General features: G+C 38.0%; 1 protein-coding gene across 4 annotated transcripts in view; it reads left to right on the top strand.

The window, feature by feature from the left end:
• The window catches only part of LOC132197827 (gamma-aminobutyric acid type B receptor subunit 2), a 56,255-nt gene that overhangs the window by 23,521 nt on the left and 9,968 nt on the right, over positions 1-22,766 (top strand). For all 4 annotated transcript variants that reach the window (XM_059621402.1, XM_059621403.1, XM_059621401.1 and 1 more), the window contains 8 exons: positions 10,194-10,337; positions 15,417-15,587; positions 16,268-16,372; positions 16,461-16,526; positions 18,232-18,426; positions 18,588-18,815; positions 18,930-18,990; positions 20,911-21,151. In XM_059621402.1, coding sequence (XP_059477385.1) covers positions 10,194-10,337; positions 15,417-15,587; positions 16,268-16,372; positions 16,461-16,526; positions 18,232-18,426; positions 18,588-18,815; positions 18,930-18,990; positions 20,911-21,151 — 1,211 coding nt within the window. The remainder of the gene's footprint in view (positions 1-10,193; positions 10,338-15,416; positions 15,588-16,267; positions 16,373-16,460; positions 16,527-18,231; positions 18,427-18,587; positions 18,816-18,929; positions 18,991-20,910; positions 21,152-22,766) is intronic.

Here is a 22,766-nt window from a genome sequence, read left to right as displayed (position 1 = left end):
TCGGCAGTTAGAAATTTAAAGAGTTTAAAGATGACCATTTCACTCAATGAAACAAAAATAATTGAACTAAGGAGAAAATGCGCCTGTGGGTCAGGAGACGCATTTCTAGATCTATGACAAATAATAAGGTTTCTCAAAATTTACTTCTTAAAGGGAAGAGACTGGTTTTTCGAAATTTAGTTACAATTGTGTTTTATTAATGTATCTCTAATTTACCTCTAATTTAGAGGAGACAGAACTGAGTCTTATCAATGTTTTGATATTTTTTTATTTGAATTACACCTTTAATCGTTTAAATTAAATTTTGAGTTTTAGATATTTGATCAACTCAAATGTTTCAATTAATTAATTTTTTTGTGTGAATGTATTGTATTTTCATTTTACTGAAATAAGTATCAGAGAAAATGCAGTTATTCTCAAGGCAATATAGACCTTTTTGTAATGTGTTGTGTAAATTGATCGTAAGAACAGATTTGTTAATATAACTTTGTTCCGCAGTTTGTAGGAGTGGTCCATTAAAGTAAATTGAACTAATCGCAGCTTTGATACGCAGTGAAATTAATTACCGCTGTTCATCTAGATTGCAAACTACTAGGATGCTAGCTAGTCTAGTTAATTGACTTAGAGATTGCAACCGTAAGACTTCCTGATCGAATGGGATGCCAGGCTGTGCGTGAATTATGATATGAGATAGGCAATTTGCCCGACGTGCCAATCCGGCGTGTTGCATAACCGTACTTTCACTTTGAGTGACATGAATCGACAATTAAAATGCGATTTTAGAACGGGGTTACTGGCCGGACGGAATACTATTTCGAGCGAAACGCGCCAACAAAGGCCCTGACACGATTTGGCAAACAAACGGCTGAGAAACGCAAAGCGGGCGAACAACAAGAGGCGCTTTGTTGCCGACGGTGTTTGGAATTAATCAAAACACTGCTGCACGATGATGCCTTCAGCCGCGCTTAATTTATGACAGCGCCGCACGAACGGCGGCCCAATTATTAATGCCCGCCATTACCTCTAACCCCCGCACCTTTTCGCACCTTTATTTCCTTGCCGCGAGCACTCACATTTATTACAGATGTGGATAAACGACTAGCTGCTTTCGCGGCAGGAAACCGTTTTATTACCGATCGATTTTCCGTCCGCGCCTTTCCCCAGCTTGCAAGAGTGCCCTTCGAGGTTTTGCTGCATTTTAATTAGCTTGTCTTGCTCCGGAGTGCAGGGATTAACTAAGAACGATTATAAATGAGGCTGTGTGTTCAGGCTGCTGTCGTGCGGCTGGAAAATAAATGCCGGCTCATAAGACCAGCGTGTGCTTGATGGCGCTAACCATTAGCTCGCTAGACACCTTTGCCACTCAGATTTCAGATGTTCCGGGATTTTCAGTGTGTCACGCTAATTTCTTTCAAGATCTAATTTTTCCTTTACGAATGAAGTAGAAAACATTGATTATTCACTCCTTTTAATTAAATTAACGCTGTTAATATGAACCCAAGGCTTTTAAATCAAGTTTGTCAGCTTGAACTTCAAAATTGACAGAAAGGTCACATGATATGGATTTGAAATATGATCAAAATCTCTCAGGTCATAGCAAGTTTTAAGGCGGGATGAGCTCTTGTAATAAATTCACTTAAGTTAAAAAATTCAAACAATCAGATTTTTTTATCTCAAAATTAAATATTTTAATTATGTGGTTCTTCAGGATAAAAGTATTTTCAAAAACTTATTATTTCTCCCTCAAGGTCAACAAGGAAGTTAGCAGGACAATTATTACTGTGTAAATTCATATTTCCATTGTTATTTATTTTGTTGAAGCCGGAGCTTAACGTTATTGGACTCTAACAACTGCTGCAAACGATCGTCTCGTTTTATTTGAATTTGCCTGGTTTAATGATTTCCGATAGAGCCTTGAAAGTTTAAATCAAGCATCGGTTGCGTAAGTGCATTAGTTTCAATAACGCATGTGAAACCCCGAGCACTTGTGCGTAATCTTGATTGGAGACTTTCGCAATTTCCTGCATAGACTAGGCAGAGGCGCCGACGTATAATTCTATTCCTGATCGCCGCGTCCGTCGACTCGAGGGTCTAACTAAAAGTAAAATCAAGGCGACACAAGCGCACAGACACACGCCATGGAGCGTGACCCTCCGTCTTGCACTTGAGCAGGAAAGATAGTAGCGCCTCCATTTCCTCAATTACCGCGAGCAGCAGCTGTGTGGGCCGAAAGTGTGTCAGAACTCATTCCGAAGGGGTCACCTACTCTCTCCAAAAATAGATTCGCACGCCTCAATTTCAACGAGGATTGACAATGAGCAGGATTTGTACAGCATTACTTTCATTTCCGATTTCATTGATAAAGAAGAAAGCTTTTCAGAACTCACGAAAAGAAAAAGGCATTAAATTATTAGTGATTAATACAGTTAAGCCAGTTAAACAATTTTGTGTGTTAGATATTATTCAAATTTTTTATATATTGCTCTCCAAGGTTTAAATTATCCCTAAAAGATTCATAATTTAATTAAAGAAAATTAGTCACTGATGAATTATGCTTTTTAAATAAATATTTACTTCGGCTCTTTTTATTTTTAAATTTTCTTGGTTAACTAAAAATTTACATCTAAACACTTTTCTAAGTTTGTTGTTGTTGTTGTTGTTGTACAAAGCGTTGCAATGAGATAGTTGATTAGGATGCTGATTAAAAATTATAAAAGTTAGTTTTCATGTGAAGTTTGAATGAAGCACCTGAAAGATTTCTGATAGATATTCAAATCAATGAAACAATTGTATACAAATTTTAACTGGAAAACGGAACAAAAGTTATTCTGCAAGTCAGAATTTTGAAAAAAAAATTTAAATTTTGGAATCATTTTTAATTTTTGACAATTGTTTAATTGAAGGTAGTATTTGATTACAAATAATTTCAATTAAGAGAGACTTTCAAATCTACAGTCTTTGAATTTTCTGCTGCAATTTCAATTTCCAAGCTCCGAGCCACTCCGAGCGATGCTGTGACGCAAAATTTCCACGTCTCCAGGGATCCGCCATCATTTCTAATCACACAGGTATATGTGAAATGAAAAATAAAGGATGAAAGGCGGGGCAGGAAGGGCAGAAAAATGCTGGCGTGCGCGGTTCAGATCAGCCGTTGGCCTCTACGCGGACTAATTTGACATTTGAGCGTTTGGTTCAGCCGCGCGCTGCTGCTGGAATGCGTTGTGCGTGAAACCAGCTGACGTGTTCACAGCGTTGAAAATTTTATTCGCTCTCACAGGCACTCGTGTCGCGATGTAAAATGCATATGTACTCATTGAGCGGCGCATTTCAGAAAAAAAATTGCTTCCGTTTGCCGCCGCGGAAAAAAATGAAGTTTTCACTAAATCCCACCTGCGCACGTGCATGGGCCGGGCGCAGCCACAGATCATTTAGGGAGGAATGAAAAAAGCCGAGGGCGTCTCTCGGGAATCATCTTTTTCAATCAGCGGCCCATTACAATGGCCGGCAATCGCGAATCCAACCAGAGGCGCGCGCGTGCACCCCAACCGCACGGGCTAATCCTCGTGAACGGCCTTTTATTTCCAATTCTGTACATAAATTCCGATCAATCACATTCAAATGTGACGGTTGAAAGCACCATGAAGGCTGAACCTGACTGAAATTCTAACAAAAATCCATACACCGTGTTCGTGTTTAACATGGGTTTGGAAATAAAGTACAAAATTTGTGAAAATTTTGTAATTTTATTTAACTTGAAAATTGTGATGTAAAAAGCCAATTAAAATTTTTTATCCCAGTGTGACACCTGACAGTGCATAAAAATGTCATTTATTGAGGAGTTCTCCGGCATGAATATCGATTTGAAACCGCAACAACTTATTGGTCCGTGCAAGTCTGTTGTGTTTGCAGAGTTCGAGAAAAAAAGACAACTCGTTAGCGCACAGTTGGTGCAGCAGCGATAGAATGTGTTGCGATGAAGTATGCACGCGCAACTACTACCCGTGTATTGAGCAATAACTGCAATGTAGCCACAATATGTCACCCGCAAACATCGTCGCTATCAGTCAATTTTCTTTATAGTTGCCTTCACGTTCGTACGTGCAAGAGACGTGCATTGTTAAGAGAGAGTTGCGGAATGCATATGACAATGGATACAGTCCGCTTGTTTACCTTTGATAAAAAAAAAAACATTTTCATCATGATTGCAAAATTGATATCCAACTTGAAATTTGTTCATTTTTAAAGTGTTATGGTCAAAGTTATTGCATTAAGAACGTCATGAACGACGAAATTGCAGAAGCAAAGTCCTCTATACATTAAAAAAAGGTCAATAAGTTTTACCAAAAAACAATACTATAAAAAATTTAATACTTCAACTAAAGTTACTTATTTAAATAGTAATATCTTTTTTTTGCAAAATTCTTGTTATAAAACTTTCCTTCCTTTGGTATTATCACAATAAATTTAAATTATTTTACAAAGCGTAATAGCCAGACTAAAAAACAAACAAATTGAAAATTAATTTACTAACTTTACCCAGAAACCAAGTTTATTTAAATAAATTACCTAAATCGCCTAGAGAAGAATGCCTTCAGGTCCTCTGATTAATGCAAATGTGGACTCCAGTAATTCCAGATTCGCTAATCGGTCAGTTTTTTTGCTCACTTTTTTATCAAAAGTTAAGCTAATTAAATGGATTTCTACTTTATTTACTTGTAAATGGTTGAAAATTTCAAACGAAATTTACAAAAAAATCTTTCCCTTTACTCTTTTGTTGCAAAAACCGATTACTGGAACACAATGGCATTTAAAAACTGTCACGCCATAAGGTCGGAAAAGACGTTATCTCGTCGCCCGACGGGCTGTGCTGGCGCGGTTTTGTTTTGAGCAAAAATGATTTTTGGGTTAGTGCGCAGGAAAAGCGAAACGCTCGGGCCGGCGTATATCAGCGTAAATAAAAGTAGGAATTTCAACGTCAGCCAGGCAGAATAAATGGCCGGCGTTATCAAATGCCGCTGGCACGCAGCTCCACAAAAATCTGTTTCGCTGTTCGAATCAATTCTCTCCATTCGAGTTGAAAAGCCAAAATTACTCGTTTTATTTTTCCCGTTGATTGAATAAATTTCGGCGCTCCTGGTCGACGCGAGTTCAAGGCTCTTGGTTGCATCTCCATCGACCTGCAAACGGCACGGAAGGAAAAATCTTCTTGACACAAAGAGCGAGCGAGCGAGCACCCCTGCCGAGAGCAGAGAAACCTGCTGCTGCACTCTGTTCATAATTGGGGCGGGGAGTGTCGTCGATTTTTTGATGATGCAGCACCTCCGTTAACCCACCCCCGCCTCTTGTTTCGCATCTTGGTCCGATCATTCCCAATTCCCGCGATTAAGCACGAACTAGAGATGCTTTTTTCTGGAATGAAGGCCAATTAATTTTAAAAAATACTCCCCAACTAGCTCTAATTCTTTTGAATGTCATTTTTTTGTCATTTTTATTCCTGTTTTCAATTTGCTATGAAAAAGGTATGCAATAGACAAAACTTAAATAAAATTATTATTTTTTTCAAGTCGTTAATTAAATTTTGAATTTTAAGTAATAATTTTAGTTTCATACACACTGCAAAGCTATTATCTTGGGCTGTAGATACATTTGCCGCGTGCTGCAACATTATTAATGATGCGCATTTCTTAATTAATTTAAAAATTTCATAAATTTGACTTAGATATTTTTATCCACGGAGCAATGAGCAATTCAAAGAAACAATGGAGGGAATGTTAATTTTGTAAATTTTATTTTATGAAAAATAATCAAATTAATGATATAAAGATGCAAAGTATGTAAATGCTTTAAAATTACTTTTATGAAAGTTTGCTTTGTTTTGAAACATAATCATGATTTTCTTTTCTTTTCTTTACAGGTAATTTCAAAATCTAATTCCATGTATTTCCTGAAATTAAAAGATAACAATGTTCGTTTGCATAGCATCACTAAAAATTCAGACCCGTTTCGATACGCGACCATTTTTATTCAACCCGACGTCTCCATCCGAGCGCTCTTTTATTGGACTTGAGAATCAAATTGCTGTTAAACGTATCGGAATGAGATTCCCCTGGACCGTTGAGGGTCGGGCTGTGTTCTAGTGCCGAAGCAGCCTCGGCCCAACCAACACGCATTTCTGCACATCAGGGTTATTGAGTGGCGAGTAAGGGTGCTTTATTTGCGTGGCTTATTGGCCATCTGGCCACTCACCCTTGGAAATCTTGCTGCAGCTCAAGTGGTTCTTCCTCCGCCGGTGCGCATTTCATTCCAATGGAGCAGGCAAAAATTTTGATATTAGAGATAAAAACATTAATTTTTAATCAAACCAATTTGAATCCAGCAGCGGGACAAAAAATGAAAATTAAAAATGGGGCAAGCTGGAATTTTTGTTTTTTGGAATGAAATTTAAAAATGATAAGATGATATTGGTGTGGAGAGATAACTAACACTTCTTAAAACTAAAAACATAAAGAATTAAGTAGAATCCTGATATTATTCATAAATTATATTTTTTTTTTTCAATAAAATTTTGTAAAATAAATTAAAAGTAGGACTTCAATTTTAAAAATTACTTTGCAAATTGGTGTTCAATAAATAAATTAAAATTTAATTTTAAATATATAATATTATAAATTAAATTGATAGATAGTTAAAAATTAAATAATTAAATAAATACAATGGTATTTTATATTAAATAAAATAAAATTTTAGAAACTTTAAATTTACCGCGACTAATATATTTTTAAATTATTATTCTCTTGTTTCATTTTTCCGAAAGTTAATGTTGTACTTTATATTTTTATTCAAACTTTATAAGAAACCACTAGGAAATAGAAGCAGTGACCTGATTAAATTCAAACAAGTTATGTTGCAGACAGCAATGCACAGCGGTCAAACCCTGCACAGCGCGCATTCCGCACGCACCTTCCCTGTTCAAATGGAAAGCAGACCCTCTCCAAGATTAATTCCGAAGAAATGAATTCCCGCTCGCGTGTGCTCCGAGTCGCAAGAGCTTCGCTCACTTTTTGTCGCGAATCACATTTCTCTCGCGCGCGAATTTCGCCTCGCTCAAAGGCCGTTCCATAAACACAATTTCCAGTTGAGCGAGTCGCGCGCGCAGGTGCTGTGTCTCGCCTCGCGTAATTACAAATGACGCAAATTCCTCTCCTCCCACATTACATTTTTTTATTTTAATATATCACCCGCATTAGCGCAGGATGGTTCGTTTGCTCATATTTATTTATTTATGTATAAACTGGCAGCGCGCTAGCTTTGATGCAAATTTCGAGTGTGCACTTGTGATGTAGATCAGGTTTTCATGCAGGATTGTTAGCGCGGCCGCAACAAGGCGAGCGTGTTTTTGGGCCGTTTACTCGAGTGCCTTCTACAACTTGAATAAAATGCAAACGCGCGGCGTTTTCGTATTTTCAAGGCTCTTTGCAAAAAGCCGCTTCCTTTTCCTACTCTCCATTTTTTATTCTGCCACAACGTCGAAAGTGAAAGGGAACTGAAGAGGGCCTCAGCAGCGCAGAGGAAATAAACGATTCCGCTTTTTGCACACTAGACACGCCGCGTATTTCCTAAATTTGAATTCTTCCAAGTGCCTTTTACTTCCATGAGGACATTGCGTCTCTAATGGCTGCACTAGAAAATTCATATTGATTTTTAGCAATAATTCACACTTTTTGTGCATTTTCTCATTTATGATAATATTAATTTTTATGCAAATAATATTCATAAAAAACCTTTAAATATTTATTTACAGATCTTTTTTAAATGTTATTCAGAATTATAATTTCATTTATATTTTTCCAAATTTTAATAAATGCAATATTTTTAAATGGGTAGTTAAAATTACTAATTTTTAGTCTTAAAAAATATAAACTAATAATAAAGTATTATGAAATTTTTCTTCTGATTTTGAAGTACATTTACAGCATCATCAACATTCGCGGCTCACATTTGCATACTTTAGTTACAAAGTGTCCTAAATTTCAACATTAATGCTTTTAGCTTTTAATGCGGACGTTTCAATTTAAGCTGGAGACAATGGCGGCTGGAAACCAGGACAATTTTTATTTATTCAAGCGCAATTTCGCTCTGGGCTGGTTGGTGCTTGAAATGCATTTCATCGTCGTCAGAGCAGGCGGCTGCACAAAGACTGCCGCAAAGAACAAATGAACACTGAAATGAAAGAGAACCTCTTTTTCGCTCCCAGCCACAACAATGCATTTCAATTTGCTGCATATCGTGCCGCTGTTAAAAGATCAAGTTGTAATTACTGTGAGCTAAGACTGAAATGCAGCAAAACGAAATGGATCTTCAAGTTACTAACAAAATAGCTGCTTCTCTCAAAAACACTTCCAAGAGGGATATATGCAATTAAAATATAAAAACTGCAAAATATTTTTCTTTATTTTTTTTACTAAAATTTCAACATTTTTAAGTTTTTTGGTGATAAAAACTTCATTGAAAGCTTTTTAAATTAAAAAAAAGCTTATTAAATGAGTTTTTATTCTAATTTGTAAGCTAATGAAAAAAAATGTTGACCTTTTCATAAACACCGTGACTTTATGAAAAAAAAAAAGGCTTTTGGTATAACAGTTTGAAATACGATTTTTAAATTTGGTTTCGTCTTTCACAAAGCATGTACAGCTACGGAAAACTTTGCCACATGCAAGGGTCACCGAAGTTTGGGTGCAAAAGGCTAATACAAATTTCACGGGGTGGATATTGTTTAATGCGCAAGCACATTATAACTTTGGTCACACGTGAGCTGCGAGCCTTCGTCCGGGGTCGCATATTATTAAAGCCCGGGCTAATGGAATGCAATGACATTATAAATTCCCAAAACTCTCCTAAAATACGAGAGTGCTGGCTTTTACGACACCGACTCTCTTATTATTTTAATTATGAGTGACACGAGAAATTCTTCAGTGTGCCAACTGGAAAATAAAAACTTGTATTCGTCTGTCAAGAAAATCAGCATTTGTACGGAAAATCCCCAAATTTTCTTTATAAGAACTTGCCCAGAGTTGGCTCAACTTTCATTCGAAAGCTTTTGCGTAACAAATTGCGAGACAGAAGGGGAACTTGTTTGTTTTGATATGCATCTCGATTTCGTTCCTCGTGCGAACCCTCAACTTTATCGCGCCTCTAATGGGCGCCAGTAAACAAAAACATACGCTTTTGATAGCACATGAGTTATAGGCGTCGTTACACGCGCCGGCAACGCAAATTGAAATAAGCTCGGCAAAAAGTTGCAGCGACGCGCACGTTCTAATTAAAGCCGGAGACGCGCAAAGCACGGCGATTTTTCTCGCTCCTGCGTCTAGACAAACAAGGGAATCGGCCTCGGAAATCACTTATGTTCAGAAAAGTTTTTTACTAGGAAAGCAGTTTTTATATCCTGGTGAGATATTTCCTTTTCTATTGAATTTGAAGAGACTTCAAAGTTTCTTACAAAAAAAGTGGCTTATAAATATTTTGCTTCACAAAGCATTAAATAAAGTCTGTATATTGTAAACCTTGTAAACCTATGATTTATAGTGTAGTATAAGAAATATAAAAAAAATTTAAACATAATCTTGTTGTTAAAATTTAAATATTTTTTAAAATATTAAATATTTTTAATTCAAATGATTGGAAATAGAAAAAGCAACCTAAAAGCACCAGTTTATAGCTTGAAGTTTAACTTAACTTGTATCAATTGTAAAATTTTTCAAGAAAATATAATTTCTATAATTTATTTAAAAAATTAAAAAAAAAATCCTAGGAAATTTTATTATATTTTTATTATTAAATTAATATTTTAAAATTGTGACTTCTTTAATTTTTTATTGGGATTGGTTTGACTTAAAAAGCATAAAAATACTTTGAAGTAAAATTAGAACTAATTAATTAATTAAAGCACAAAGAGACAGAAGCAAATCCAGCACATTTTGCACCTTTTAGCGAAAGGTGAGAGCGAAAGAAAACTCGCAAATGAAAGGCTGTTAATTTGGCTCGAGCCAAAGGAGTCAATTGGGTGTCGGACGGTCGCGTTTCGCCAATTTGGCCGCCGCACCCTCTCACCCTTTTAACGTGTTTGTTCTTTTCAGGCGACCGTTAATGAGCACTGCTTGATTGTTGAAATCGTGCCTGCCGCTGTGTTTCAGTGCGATCCCGGGGTCGGCGTGGACGCCTTTTTCCATGCCCTCTACACGCGGCCCTCGACCAAACTGCCGATGCTTCTGGGAAGTGCTTGTTCCGAGGTCACCGAAAGCCTGGCAAAAGTCACGCCCTACTGGAACATTGTGCAGGTGAGTAGTGAAAGAAAGACAGGCGGACACACACATTGAGTGCTGTCTGAGTAAAGCTTAATTAATCACCATCGAAAACGCGCAGCCCGCGTGCAGTGGCTCTCTGTGACCTTGCTTGCCCTATTGTTTTCATTGGCAACCAAATTTCTCTTAAAACTTTCGCCCATTTTAAATTTATCAAAATCTTTCTTTCACATTTATTGCATTCCCACAATTAATAATTTAATTTTTGAATGACATTCAAAATCAGAACAATATTAAATTATTTTTCTGAATTTGATATTTTAGCAATCTAATATGAAAATCACACTATTTTCCTAATTTATTTATCACTTGCTTAAAAATTAACTGTCTAGCCTCTTGGCGATTATAAACGTTGCAGGAGTTAAACAAATTTGCAAATGTGGACAAAAATAAATTTATGAATATTCTACAAAATTGAAATTCTACACCAGACTGTCAAAAGAAGCATAAATTGTCATGGATGTCCATATACCAGAGAATAATTTTTTCCAATTTGAGATTACATTGAAATTAAAAAAAATATATATCCAAAATTATATGTGTCGTCACAAGCTATGTTATTCTTCATCAATATTTCAATTTACAGTCGCACCTTATTATTCAAAAACTAAAAAGAATTATTTCTGGGCTTAAAAATTAAAAAAAGAGGCATCCCTTATAAATAAACATACAAATAAAATATTAAACAAAAGCAACTGTTTTATAATGCGGCCTTTCTTCAATGAAACGCGAGTGTTGCCACAAATATTGAACGCTCTTTTCAAAACTATTTTTGTTTGTGTGATTAACCTGGATGAAGTTTGTCTATTATCCATGAGATTTTACGCAACAACCCTAGGGATTAGACTTTTGATTGAGGTGAATATATAGCTACTCGTCCCCAGAGAACTTATGCAACTACGTATTTCATTTACAAACATTATTAAGCAACTCTATGTTCTCTGTTCAATGTATATAGAATGTAACGGAATTTAATTGTTTGAAGGATTGGAATTCTCTTTCTTGTTATCAAGCACAACTGTATTAGTTGCAAATAGATTTGAAAGTAGAGTTCTATTCGCGCCCAGGGGATGATAATCTCAAGGAAAAACAAACTGGCGGAATCGGCTAGGCAGGTCACGCGCGCGCGTCGAGCCTAATTTGACGCACAACATGCCCCGCCACAACATGCGATTGTAGGTTGTTTTCTGCCAGTTTTTTGTCAGACCAAAATAGGTGAAAATAAAGGCCTTTTCGTTTCGTTCGAACAATCGAGCGCGTCTTACGTCATTCAGGAGCAGAACTTGAAGTGACCGCACGTTGTATTGACACCGAAAGCGCACCAGGGGGAGAAAAGTGAATTCGACTTTATTTTCTCCTAATGGCAAACGTCAATTAAATCCAAGTTTCAAAAACGGCCTGGAAGGGGGACCGCTTTGTTTGCTCGGGCGCTCTTCCTTTTCTGTTAGCAACGCCTTGAATTTTTGATAAGGCAGCGGGTGGACTGTTTTAAGACGGGCGCAGACTTGCTAAATTACACACAGCTTTTCGCTCCGGCGCTGAACGAGTGGATTCTTATTAAAAAGGGTCTTCTCTGTTTAGAGTTGTAATTAATTGCACTACCTTTTCTTCACTGTAGCTGAATCAAAGCGGAAAAGGCTAAAAGAGCAGAATATTTGTAAATAGACAAAAATAAAATTAAATTTAAAAACGACTCTTACTAATAATGTAGTGCATATTCCCAGTGCTATTTATCTGGGTATTTGGTTTAAAACTTTTTCAATCTAACCCCTCTGGGATGCAAGAAGAAAGTTTGGTAAAGTTTTATTTTTCACAGATGAAGCAAACAAATTGTGTTTTAGCGGTTTTCGTGAACTTTACCTGCAACAAAAATTGGGTGAAATAATGAAATAAATTTTTGCCTTATTTCCTGGAATTTTATATTAAAAAAAGTTTGGAAATAATTACAACAAAAACTAGGAAAATTAAAGTTACTTAAAAAGTCTGGCCTTCAATTGTGTTTCTTTTCACTTTCGTCGACACTCCATGTCTTTGTGTCCTTTTCCTTGCATTGAAGATATGCAAATTCTTGGCCAAACTAGTTCAGCCGCTTCTACCTTCAGCGGCACTTTTATTAAAAGGGCAAATCTTGCTTTCATCTGCTTTGGCAAAGGGTCTTTTCTTTAGAAAGCAAAGCCGCCCTGCAGGAAAGGAAAAAAAGAGGCGGACAAAAAGTTTGGATAAAGCAGTGGGTTCGTTCGAGTCGGCCAGTGTCTCTGAAGTAGACGTGAAGTATCTCATTATAGGCGAATATGCGCCTACCGGGGTCAGTGCCGGAGAAACCGCTTCGAGATCAATCACTGCTCCACCACCATCAAAAAGCAATCAGCCACTAAAGGGGATTTGACAAGGGCAGGCCACCGGAGATGGGCCAGAGTTGTTGCTTTCATTACCTCAGTTCAACCGAGGTAAAATCGAATCTTCTCCGGCGGAAAATTCAAAACAACTAGGTCACCGGCTGACCTGGACAAAAAGAAAATATACTTTTCCAAGGAAAAGAAAATATTGGAGGCCTGTATTGAAGAGGGGGTTGGTTCTCTTTGATGCCTTTCTCTGCTTTCAATCAAAGTGCGGCGAGCTTTTGTCCCATTGTGTGTATTTCGACGCTCACTCAGAAGTCAGTCTTGCTAACTTGGGGAGGTGTAAACTTTGATTACAAACTGCCGCAAATGGGTAGCGCCCGCCCGGCCGCCCGCAACATCAAAGAACTTCCAACCGAAACGGAGCAATTAAGCATTTCGACTGCAGTCTTGAGTTTGCAAGTCTAGGAGTGAAAGGATGTGCTTTCGTTTTGGTTTTTTAGTTGGCATAGTTAGACGAAGACCACGATGCCTGTCAACTGAAAGCACGAAACGGCCCCCGGGGTGGTGGTGGCTTTGAAGAATTTCTAGCGTGTCTTGTGCATGAATATATAAGTGCCGGCCACAATTTCCTACTTTCTTTTGTGTCGGCGGCGCGAGAGCGTGTTTGAGACGGAATTTGAGGCAGAAAGAGCAAAGCGCTTGCAGCAAATTTCAATTGCTCGCCAGCGAAAATTGGAATTTTTCAGCACTCATTTTTTACAAGAGACTATTACATAAATTGCTCGTGGAAAAATGTGTTTAAAATTAAGAAAAAGCACGCGCGGAAAACCCTCTTTCTGCCCTTTTCTTTGCAGGAAATGTGTTTTTTCTTTTCTTTTAAAAATATAATTCTCCGTTTGACGTTTGAAATAAATCAATAATGCAAGTCCTTCTTTAAAAAATAATAATTAAATTTATTTTGCTTTTATTTTCTTGTCTTTAAAATTTTATTTAATGATCTAATTGTTAGAAGATTGAAAAGTAAATTATAAAATTATTTTCAAGCAATAACAAAATTATTTGCTTAAAACTGCCGCGATTTTCTCACAATCCACTGATTCGCTTAGGCTGCGACGATCCTCAAAGGGAGCATATTTGCTCGACAAATTGGAGCAATTCTAGCGAGAATGCGTGCATTTGGCCGTGCACACCGCAAATTAGCTCGGGCAATTTTGCCTGCCCTGCCACCGAGAGAGGCAGGCCGTGTTGCAAATTGGACTGCTCCAATTTGCGTCGGAATAATTATTGCACGACGGCTGCACCGCACAAGCAGAATGATGGCGGTGACATTTTAATTGAAACCTAATGGACGTGCGGTTGCGTGGGCGAGCAAGTAAATAATGGCGACGGTTATTTGCAGACAATTGGATTTCGGTGTCGCCGATCAATCTGGAATCAATCGCTTCTGGTTTGAGGTTTGCCGGACGAAACACTGAATTGACAATCTTCAAATAAACTTAATAAACTATGCAATTTTTTTCAATAATATAATTGGTTTGGTCTTTTTTCTTGGCTCTCAATTTGAATTTTCCGTGAGAGCGAGCACTTCGGATTGCTGCGGCGAAGCAGTCGTAAAGTTTCTAAGCTGGAGTTCTACTAAGTCGTCTCATTTTAATAAGAACGTAGATTCTGCCAGTACCCAATTTTCCACTCGAACGAGTGCTCCGGTCCGTTTGACGATTATTTCTTGCGTGTAATAAACACTCGTGGTAAACATCAACATGTAAAAGAGTCACGGATTTCCTCCATCAGTTTTGAAACTAATTTGCACATGTAATTAGGCAATCTTATTTTGCGGCTCTAAACTTCATTTGAATACAAAGTTTCTTAAGAATATAAAATAAAAATAACTATTTGCTTCCTCAAATTATTTTTTATTATTATTTTACATTATGTATACTATGTACCATTATTGTTTTTTTTAATATTTTAATTAAAATTTGACAAAAAAAAAAAAAGAAAGAGTTTCAATTATAAATTACTGGAAAATTTATAGTGAATCTGAACTATTGAAATTTAATTTTTAAGCTTCACTTAGCTTATAACTTATGTTTACATAACATCCAGAACTGGCAATAGACTTTTGTTTTGCAAAACACAATAATAACATGTTTAGTATGCACTAATTGTAAGAAATTGTTTAAAACTTGTTCAAGTCCTTCTTCGTAAGAAAAACTATTTAATAAAATATATTAATTTTACGCAGAATGAATACAGATTTTGAAAAATTTGGGCACATTTAAAATAATTTATGAAGGCAATTACCAAAATAATGATGAACCATTAAAGCCATAGTTTCCTCTCATGCGCAATTAAATTACTCTTGGCTCCGCATGGACCTTCCGAAAGTGAACAAGCGAGCCTCTCGATTAAACTAACATGATTTATATATTAGTATGTAAATCACACTCGCTGCGAAACAACCGCTGTGAATGATGAGCGAGTAAAGCAAAGGCTTATTCCTAATGGTCGTGCTGTCACAGAGGCTGTTGTGGGCCGTTTGAATAGCGCGTGAATGAATTCGCAGGCTCCCAGGCCGCCACTTCAAAGTGACGAGATCGCTTTCGATTTGAAATTCAAATTCGCTCTGCTGTCATTCGTTTCCACGTCAGACTAAAATGATTATTTGCCAAATTGATTTGCAACTTATGGTTTTTGCATGTCTCTGTTTTAGGTTGCGTTTGGATCGACGTCGCCGTCACTGAGCGACCGACGCGAATTTCCGCTCTTCTACCGAACCGTCGCCCCCGACTCGTCGCACAACCCTGCGCGATTGGCGTTTGTCCGTGGGTTCGGATGGGACACTGTCACTGCCCTCAGTCAAGATGAGGACGTTTTCTCATTGGTGAGCTCTTGAAAGGCATTGATAAAAGTGAAAGGCTCAAATCCCACGGGGGCAGGGGCGAAGCCGGAAAGAAAAATTGCACACGGGAGTAAATTATTTTTCCCCTAAAGCAACAAACAACAAATTGAACAAAATATAACTACTTTTTTTAGAAGTAAATACCATTGAGAATACTTTGGGAATTTTTTTTATTTTGATAAATTATACCTTCCTATTCTTGTTGTTAAATTTTGAGATTTTTATTCTTGAACATCAAAGGAATGTTAAAAAAAATGATAACGAGAAACCAAAATGAATTTTTAATAAATTTTGCTATCAAATCATGTTTCTTTTAGCCACAAAAGTGATGTGACAAGATCGGCAAAGAAAATTATTATTTTCACTCAAACAACAACAATTGTTAATTAATTGAATTGAATTCGTTTAATTTTTTTACTGAAACTTAGAGAAGATGATTCATACTAATTTACCTTGAGAAAACGATGGGCATGCAAGAACTCTTAGTTTTCAAAATAAAATCAGCTTTTTGGCCGTAGACATTTACGTCAGGTTAGCCAATTTTCTTCAGTTTATTTCAGAATCGCTCACATCCGCGTAACCCCATATAAAAATAAACTCCTTTGGTAACTCACTTTCGATGTGTTTTCTTGTGGAGGGATAAACGAAAATGTGTTTTCCAGGCTGTGAACGACTTGGTAACCGAGCTGGAGGAGGCAAACATCACGTGCACGGCGACCATCACTTTCTCGGAGCGCGACTTTAAGGACCAGCTGCGGCACCTGAGGGCAAGTAGCAGAAACCGCTTCTCGCTTTCGCACCCCATTTGCGTAATACGTTTTGTCAACAACGAAACGCTCTCTTCCTCTTTTACAGGATTTGGACACCCGCATCATAATCGCCAGCTTTTCGCACCAAGTGGCGCCGAAAATCTTTTGCGAGGTGAGTTTTCCTTACAATGTTTCATAATGTTTTGATAGAACCATGGTTGGGAAAATTTGATGTTATATGAAATGTTTCATGTTTCTTATAATAATTTAAGTTTCAAATAATATTTATTGTCTGAACAGCCCGAATTCATATATGCGCAATTCTAAAAAATAAAATAAATAATAATACATAATAAAAAGCATATAAAAAAATTATATTGAATAAATACAAATTTAATAAAATAAAGTTAAAAGAGAATAAAAGAAAATGAGAGGGAAGGAAATTTATAATAATAATTTGCTTTTTATGTAATAAAAAATGCAGAAAATTTGTATTTTAACTTGTGAGTAGTTGAACTTTTTGAAAAGTCTGGAAAATTGAAAATGCACAAAAAAAACTTGGGCTGAGAGAATCATCTCAAGATCCCTATAGCAGAGGCCGTGCTTTTAGCATGTTTGCGAGAAAAGTGTCAAAAAGAGATGACGGTCTTATCAATGGTGCAATTTTTCCGGGAAAGCGAGCAGCTGCTGGATCAATTCGGCGGCCAAGGTGGCGGATTTTTTTCCGCACGTGACGTCTCCATTGTGCAAGAACAACGCAAGGCGGTCCATCAGCAGCGTTTTCAATTTCAGCGCGTACAGCAGCCCTGCCTTTCCAAAATGAGTAAGCAGCAGCACGGGGGAAATTGAAATTTAGCCCCGGCGGCCGGGATTATTTTGTGGCCTCCTAATTTCTTTCTGCCTGCGACCTGTGTGCGCCCCCAAGACCTATTGTGATGCAAAATGATAAATGGCCGGTGTGCGAGTCTGGCCCATCCATCATCGCTGCTCTCCGGTGAAGCAGATTGGGCAGAGTGCGGGATTGGGCCGTCCAGGTGCCACAAAAAGCTTCTCTCCGCAAACAGTCAGCTCAGCAATGACATAGGGTGGTTTGGAACACACAAAGCTGCTACGTAAATTATGTAATATATTAAAAGAAACCCTTGATGTATGGTTTACAAGGAATGGTTAAAACAAGATTAGAAATCTTATTGAAAATTTATTATCAAAATAAAACTTAACTCTTCTTTTGTCCAAGCTGATAAGTATTTTAACCGAATTCTATAGTTAAAAAAATTCATCACTTAAATTTCAAAAATTTTTGCTCTGTCAAAGGAAGGATTTCGAAAAGGAGAGTTCTTCTGAACTGAAACATTTAATAAAAAAAAATACCCATTTTTGTTTTACTCACTTGATGAAAATAAAAATGTGAGCTGGGTATCAAAATTACAGTTGGGACTGGTGGGATTTCAGAGAACTTGGCCCTTTTTGTTTACAAAGTAGATAATTAGTAAAGCAGATGCAATTTCTTACCGGCTCTCTTGAATTTTGGAGCGGACAAGTGCACCTTGCTTGCATTAATTAATCAGAAGGCAGGTACACGAGGCAAAACCAGAAAGTTGGACCTCGGGGGAAATTCGGGCTGAAAACATACGCCAGGCTAAGCCGCCGCCGCCCGGTAATCCAGGAGACAAAAAATAAAAGTGAGAGCGATATTTTGCGTGCGTGCTGCGAGAGCTCGCACAGAGATCGATGCCAAGAAAAATGCCGACGTGCCGGAGACATGCAGCCGTCATGTGTTGCTCTCTCCCATGTTATTCAAATGTTACGAGCCCACGCACACACATTGTTCTGAATATTTCATAAAGCTGATCTGTCGTTTCCGTGCCACGTTCCAGGCGTACCGCCTGGGCATGTACGGCTCTGATTACGCGTGGATCATCCAGGGCAGCCCCATGGACCAGCCGTGGTGGTCGGATGCGCCGAAGGCTGGCGGCTGTTCGCAGGCGGCGCTCATGGCTGCGGTCGAAGGCCTTCTGCTCGTCTCCAGCCACAACAGCCTCGTTGGACCAGAACCATCTTTATCGGGGCTGGTGAGTTTGATTTAGATTTAAAACGGAGGAAAATTTGTCTAAATAAAAAAAATGTATTTATCATTATAAATTCATAAAATAAATTTTAAAGTTAAAATATTTAATAAAAAAAAAAATCAAAATTATTTAAAATTTACTTAAACATTAACATTTTTCTGCAGACAAACGCAATGTTTGAGGAGCAATTCCGTTCGCAAAATCTACCGATCACGCGTTACACGCCACAAACGTACGACGCTGTGTGGGCCATCGCGATGACCCTGCACAACACGGAAAGTCGGAGGCGATCCCTCGGCCTCGCGTCCATTTCCAACTTCGACTACGGAGACTCGCACATGGCGCACGAGTTCCTTCGGGAGATGGCCGGCCTCGAGTTCCTTGGTGTGTCGGTAAATAAATACACAAATTTATAATATATTCTTCCATTAGTTTGCACTTTACGATGTTTGACAACTTTTGGGATGCCAAAAATTATTTCTGCCACGTCCAATTTCGTTTCGCAGGGTCCCGTTTCCTTCAGTGGAGCTGACAGAGTGGGAATTTCTGCGTTCTATCAAGTGCAAGGTGAGTGTCCCAAGTTTAGGAAGTTAAGAGAGTGAACAAAAAACTTATTCGCAAGTTTGTGTATATATTTAAAAAGCAATTTATATTGAATTTGTTGTGTTGAGCCAAAAAGCGAAACTTTTGCTATTGATTGAAAAGGGAACAAAACTTTTTGAGGTAAAACAACCACCACAGAGTTCTAATTTTAGTAAACATTTAATGTATCTGGAAAGTGGGGCTCCAAACACAAAACCACGTGCACATTGAATGTAATTATTTTGTTGAAATGTTGGGTGGTTTGTGTGCGGCCTCTGTTTTGTGTTTTGAACAACAATTCCAAAGGAAGCTTTTGAAGCGAATGAGTGTAGGCAGTGCTCTCATTGAAAAGCACGTCACTGTAAAGCATGGGGACTATTTTCAACGAATTTCAAGCCATGTGATTTATTTGTTATTCAATTGATTAGATTAATTGAAAATAAATTTTTGTTCCTGGCAGTCCTATCAAAATCATTTGCCCTCCTTAGATTTTGTATATTATATAGTTGGAGAAAATCAGAAGCATTAAACGGCGAGAATCATTATTCACTAAATTAAATTCCCAGAAAAAATATAAAATTTATTTAGTTAATTTTTCTCTTTGTTTTGGCTTCATTAATGAACGCCCCACACGTCCTCTCTCGCAAGGCGAACTTTAGGAATGAAATATTCATGAGGGCCGCAGCCGGGAGTAATCAAGTGAATTGGGATTTCTGTGTGTTGTGTGCCTCGTCGGGATAATGGCATTAATGATGCTATTATATTTCCCAAATGAATCTAATCACGCAAGCCAGAACGCGAGACTTTTGTTCGGGGGCTGCCAAAAATTGTGTTTGTCCGTGGCGCGAAAATGATTTGCGGCTTTAATGGAGATTGCAGAGGGTAAACACGAGGCGCGATGATTGAAAGCAAATTTGTGCCGGCGTAGATCTCTTTGTTTGACTCTCGAGAGCGTGAACGGGAAAGCGTTTAGCAGATTCGCAAGCGCTGATGGAATATTTGCCTCTCGCCGCTTTTTGTCCCAGCAAAGTGAAAATAAAGCGTGAAAGAGCTTTTGTGATTATATTTCAACATTTACCTAGGAAATCTGTTTTTTATTTTGCAGCGATTTCACAGCGCGTTAACAAAATTTACTGCAATTTTGCATCTCACTCAATCTCACTCTTATAATTAAAATGTTAAAATTTAGGTGTTTTTCATGAAAAACTTTACGAAATAAATAAAAATAAAGCAGTACATTTTTAATAAAATTAAACAAAATATTTCACGTCAAAATATTTCACAACAAAATATTTTTCAAACAGACTCCGTCAGTTATTTTTTTTTTATTTTGGTTAAAAATGAGCCATTTTGCACAAATTGCACAGCTGGCTTTTTATTTCAACCACCTTGAATAAAACAAGCAAAGCGGAGCGCGCAATTGTTTGTGTATAGGACGGTTTCACGGTGACGCGCATATTTCTCTCTCTCACACTCACAATGCATCTCTCGCGCACCCCTCGAGCAGATGACGCTGAATCAAAGTCGCTGTCAAGCGCAAAACTTGCTCTCGGAAAAGCGTCGCCGACATTTCGCCGGCGAATTCTTCCAATTTAAAGTTGAGGATTCAATTTGAGTGCCGAGTAGTGTGCGTCACAGACTACGCGTTTCCGACTTTGTCCTCTGTTTACGTTTTCATTTTGAGCGAGTCGCGACTGTACAGATGCGCGGCGGGCCCGTCTATCAAGTTGTCTGCAAGGAAACTCGCTCCAGCGAATTCTCCTGACGCGTTTAAATTGATTTTCTGTAACAACAAAGGCACAAATCAACCAAAGTTTTTTATGTTGTATAAAAAATATTGAGAACTTTCCACAAATTTCATCAGCAAATTAAGGATGCCAAGAATTAATTTTATTTTCTTTGTAGGTGGCGTGGTGCAGAAAGTGGCTCTTTTTTACCCGTCCTCGGACCGTCTGGACTTTGAATGTCCGCAGTGTGAGCCCCTGCGGTGGCAGGGAGGCCAGGTGCCGATTGCCAAGCGCGAGTTTCGCCTCAGGGTCGTCACCATCGAGCGCACTGCGTTCTACAGCGTCGCATGCCTCGCCGGCGCTGGGATTTGTCTCGCCACTGTGTTCCTGGGGTTCAACCTCTACTTCAGAAAGCTCAAGTAAGCGCCACACTGTGCTACATAGGCAACCTGCGCGACGCCTCCGTAAGACGGCGCTGCATAATCACTTTTCTAACTGAAAATAATGGGGGAGATTCAAGAGACTTAGCTCTCCCGGGATAAAAGATATCCCGGGATAAATCCAAAGTGATAAAATTTGGACCACTGTCCCGGGTTAAATATTTTTTGTCCCACCTTCAATTTTTTCTCCCCAAGTTATTGGGGGATATCTTTTCTTAGCCCCCTCTACGGGATAAATATTTAACCCGCGCAGGATCATGGAAATGAGGGCAAAATTGAAATCCAAAGCTAACACAAAAATCTGTATCTAACTTAATTTAAAATTGCATATTTATTTTGCTCAGAAATTTCTAAAGACCTCTTCATCAAAGCAAAATTATGCAAGGATTTTTTTCTATTGAAATTTTTTGCACGTGAAATTTCAAATTTCTCAACTCTGAAAAATTAAAATTCTCAAGCTTATTTTTTTATTTGTAGATAAATTAAATTCGCCAATTTTTTTTTTTTTGTAATTACACTTAACAAATAAAAAAGGAAAAAAATTAGTGAACGTGAAAAAGTAAAAGAAAAAAGAATTTGCTTTTCTTTCATCTTAAGGTTTCCCAAATATTTAAATACCTTTTCGTCAAACTTAATTTGGGCAAATACATCTTTTTCGTATGGCTATCAAATCAAGTATTGAACCAGTGGCTGGCTACCGGCTGCCGGCTGTCAAAAGTGCAACTGCAATGAACACTCAGCTCAGCCAAAGTCAAGAAAATGTTTGACTTGGTTTTATTAATTTATTTTTTTATTACTAGCGGCTGACCTTTTTGTTTCAAAATTGATAGCAAGGTCAGCTGGTTCAACAGTCGAAATAGTTGACGGCTTATTGATGGTAAAATTGTTGGGATGTTTAAGCGAGGTGGTATATAAATATGAAGGGAGAACGAGCTTTGCGTGTTTTAGCGCATTTTGAGAGTCGTTTTGTAGTGAGTTTGTAGTCAACTTGGAGTCGCTTGCAGTCGTTTTGTAGTGAGTTTGTAGTCAACTTGGAGTCGCTTGCAGTCGTTTTGTAGTGAGTTTGCAGTCAACTTGGAGTCGCTTGCAGTCGTTTTGTAGTGAGTTTGTAGTCAACTTGGAGTCGCTTGCAGTCGTTTTGTAGTGTTTGTAGTCAACTTGGAGTCGCTTGCAGTCGTTTTGTAGTGAGTTTGTAGTCAACTTGGAGTCGCTTGCAGTCGTTTTGTAGTGAGTTTGTAGTCAACTTGGAGTCGCTTGCAGTCGTTTTGTAGTGAGTTTGTAGTCATCTTGGAGTCGCTTGCAGTCGTTTTGTAGTGAGTTTGTAGTCAACTTGGAGTATTTTTGTAGTCGTTTTGTAGTGAGTTTGTAGTCAACTTGGAGTCGCTTGCAGTCGTTTTGTAGTGAGTTTGTAGTCAACTTGGAGTCGCTTGCAGTCGTTTTGTAGTGAGTTTGTAGTCAACTTGGAGTCGCTTGCAGTCGTTTTGTAGTGAGTTTGTAGTCAACTTGGAGTCGCTTGCAGTCGTTTTGTAGTGAGTTTGTAGTCAACTTGGAGTCGCTTGCAGTCGTTTTGTAGTGAGTTTGTAGTCAACTTGGA

This window comes from Neocloeon triangulifer, unplaced genomic scaffold, assembly GCF_031216515.1.
Source record: "Neocloeon triangulifer isolate White Clay Creek 2 clone unplaced genomic scaffold, ASM3121651v1 ptg000012l, whole genome shotgun sequence".
NCBI classification, from domain to species: Eukaryota; Metazoa; Arthropoda; class Insecta; order Ephemeroptera; family Baetidae; genus Neocloeon; species Neocloeon triangulifer.
This window is presented reverse-complemented; position numbering and strand designations above follow the sequence as displayed.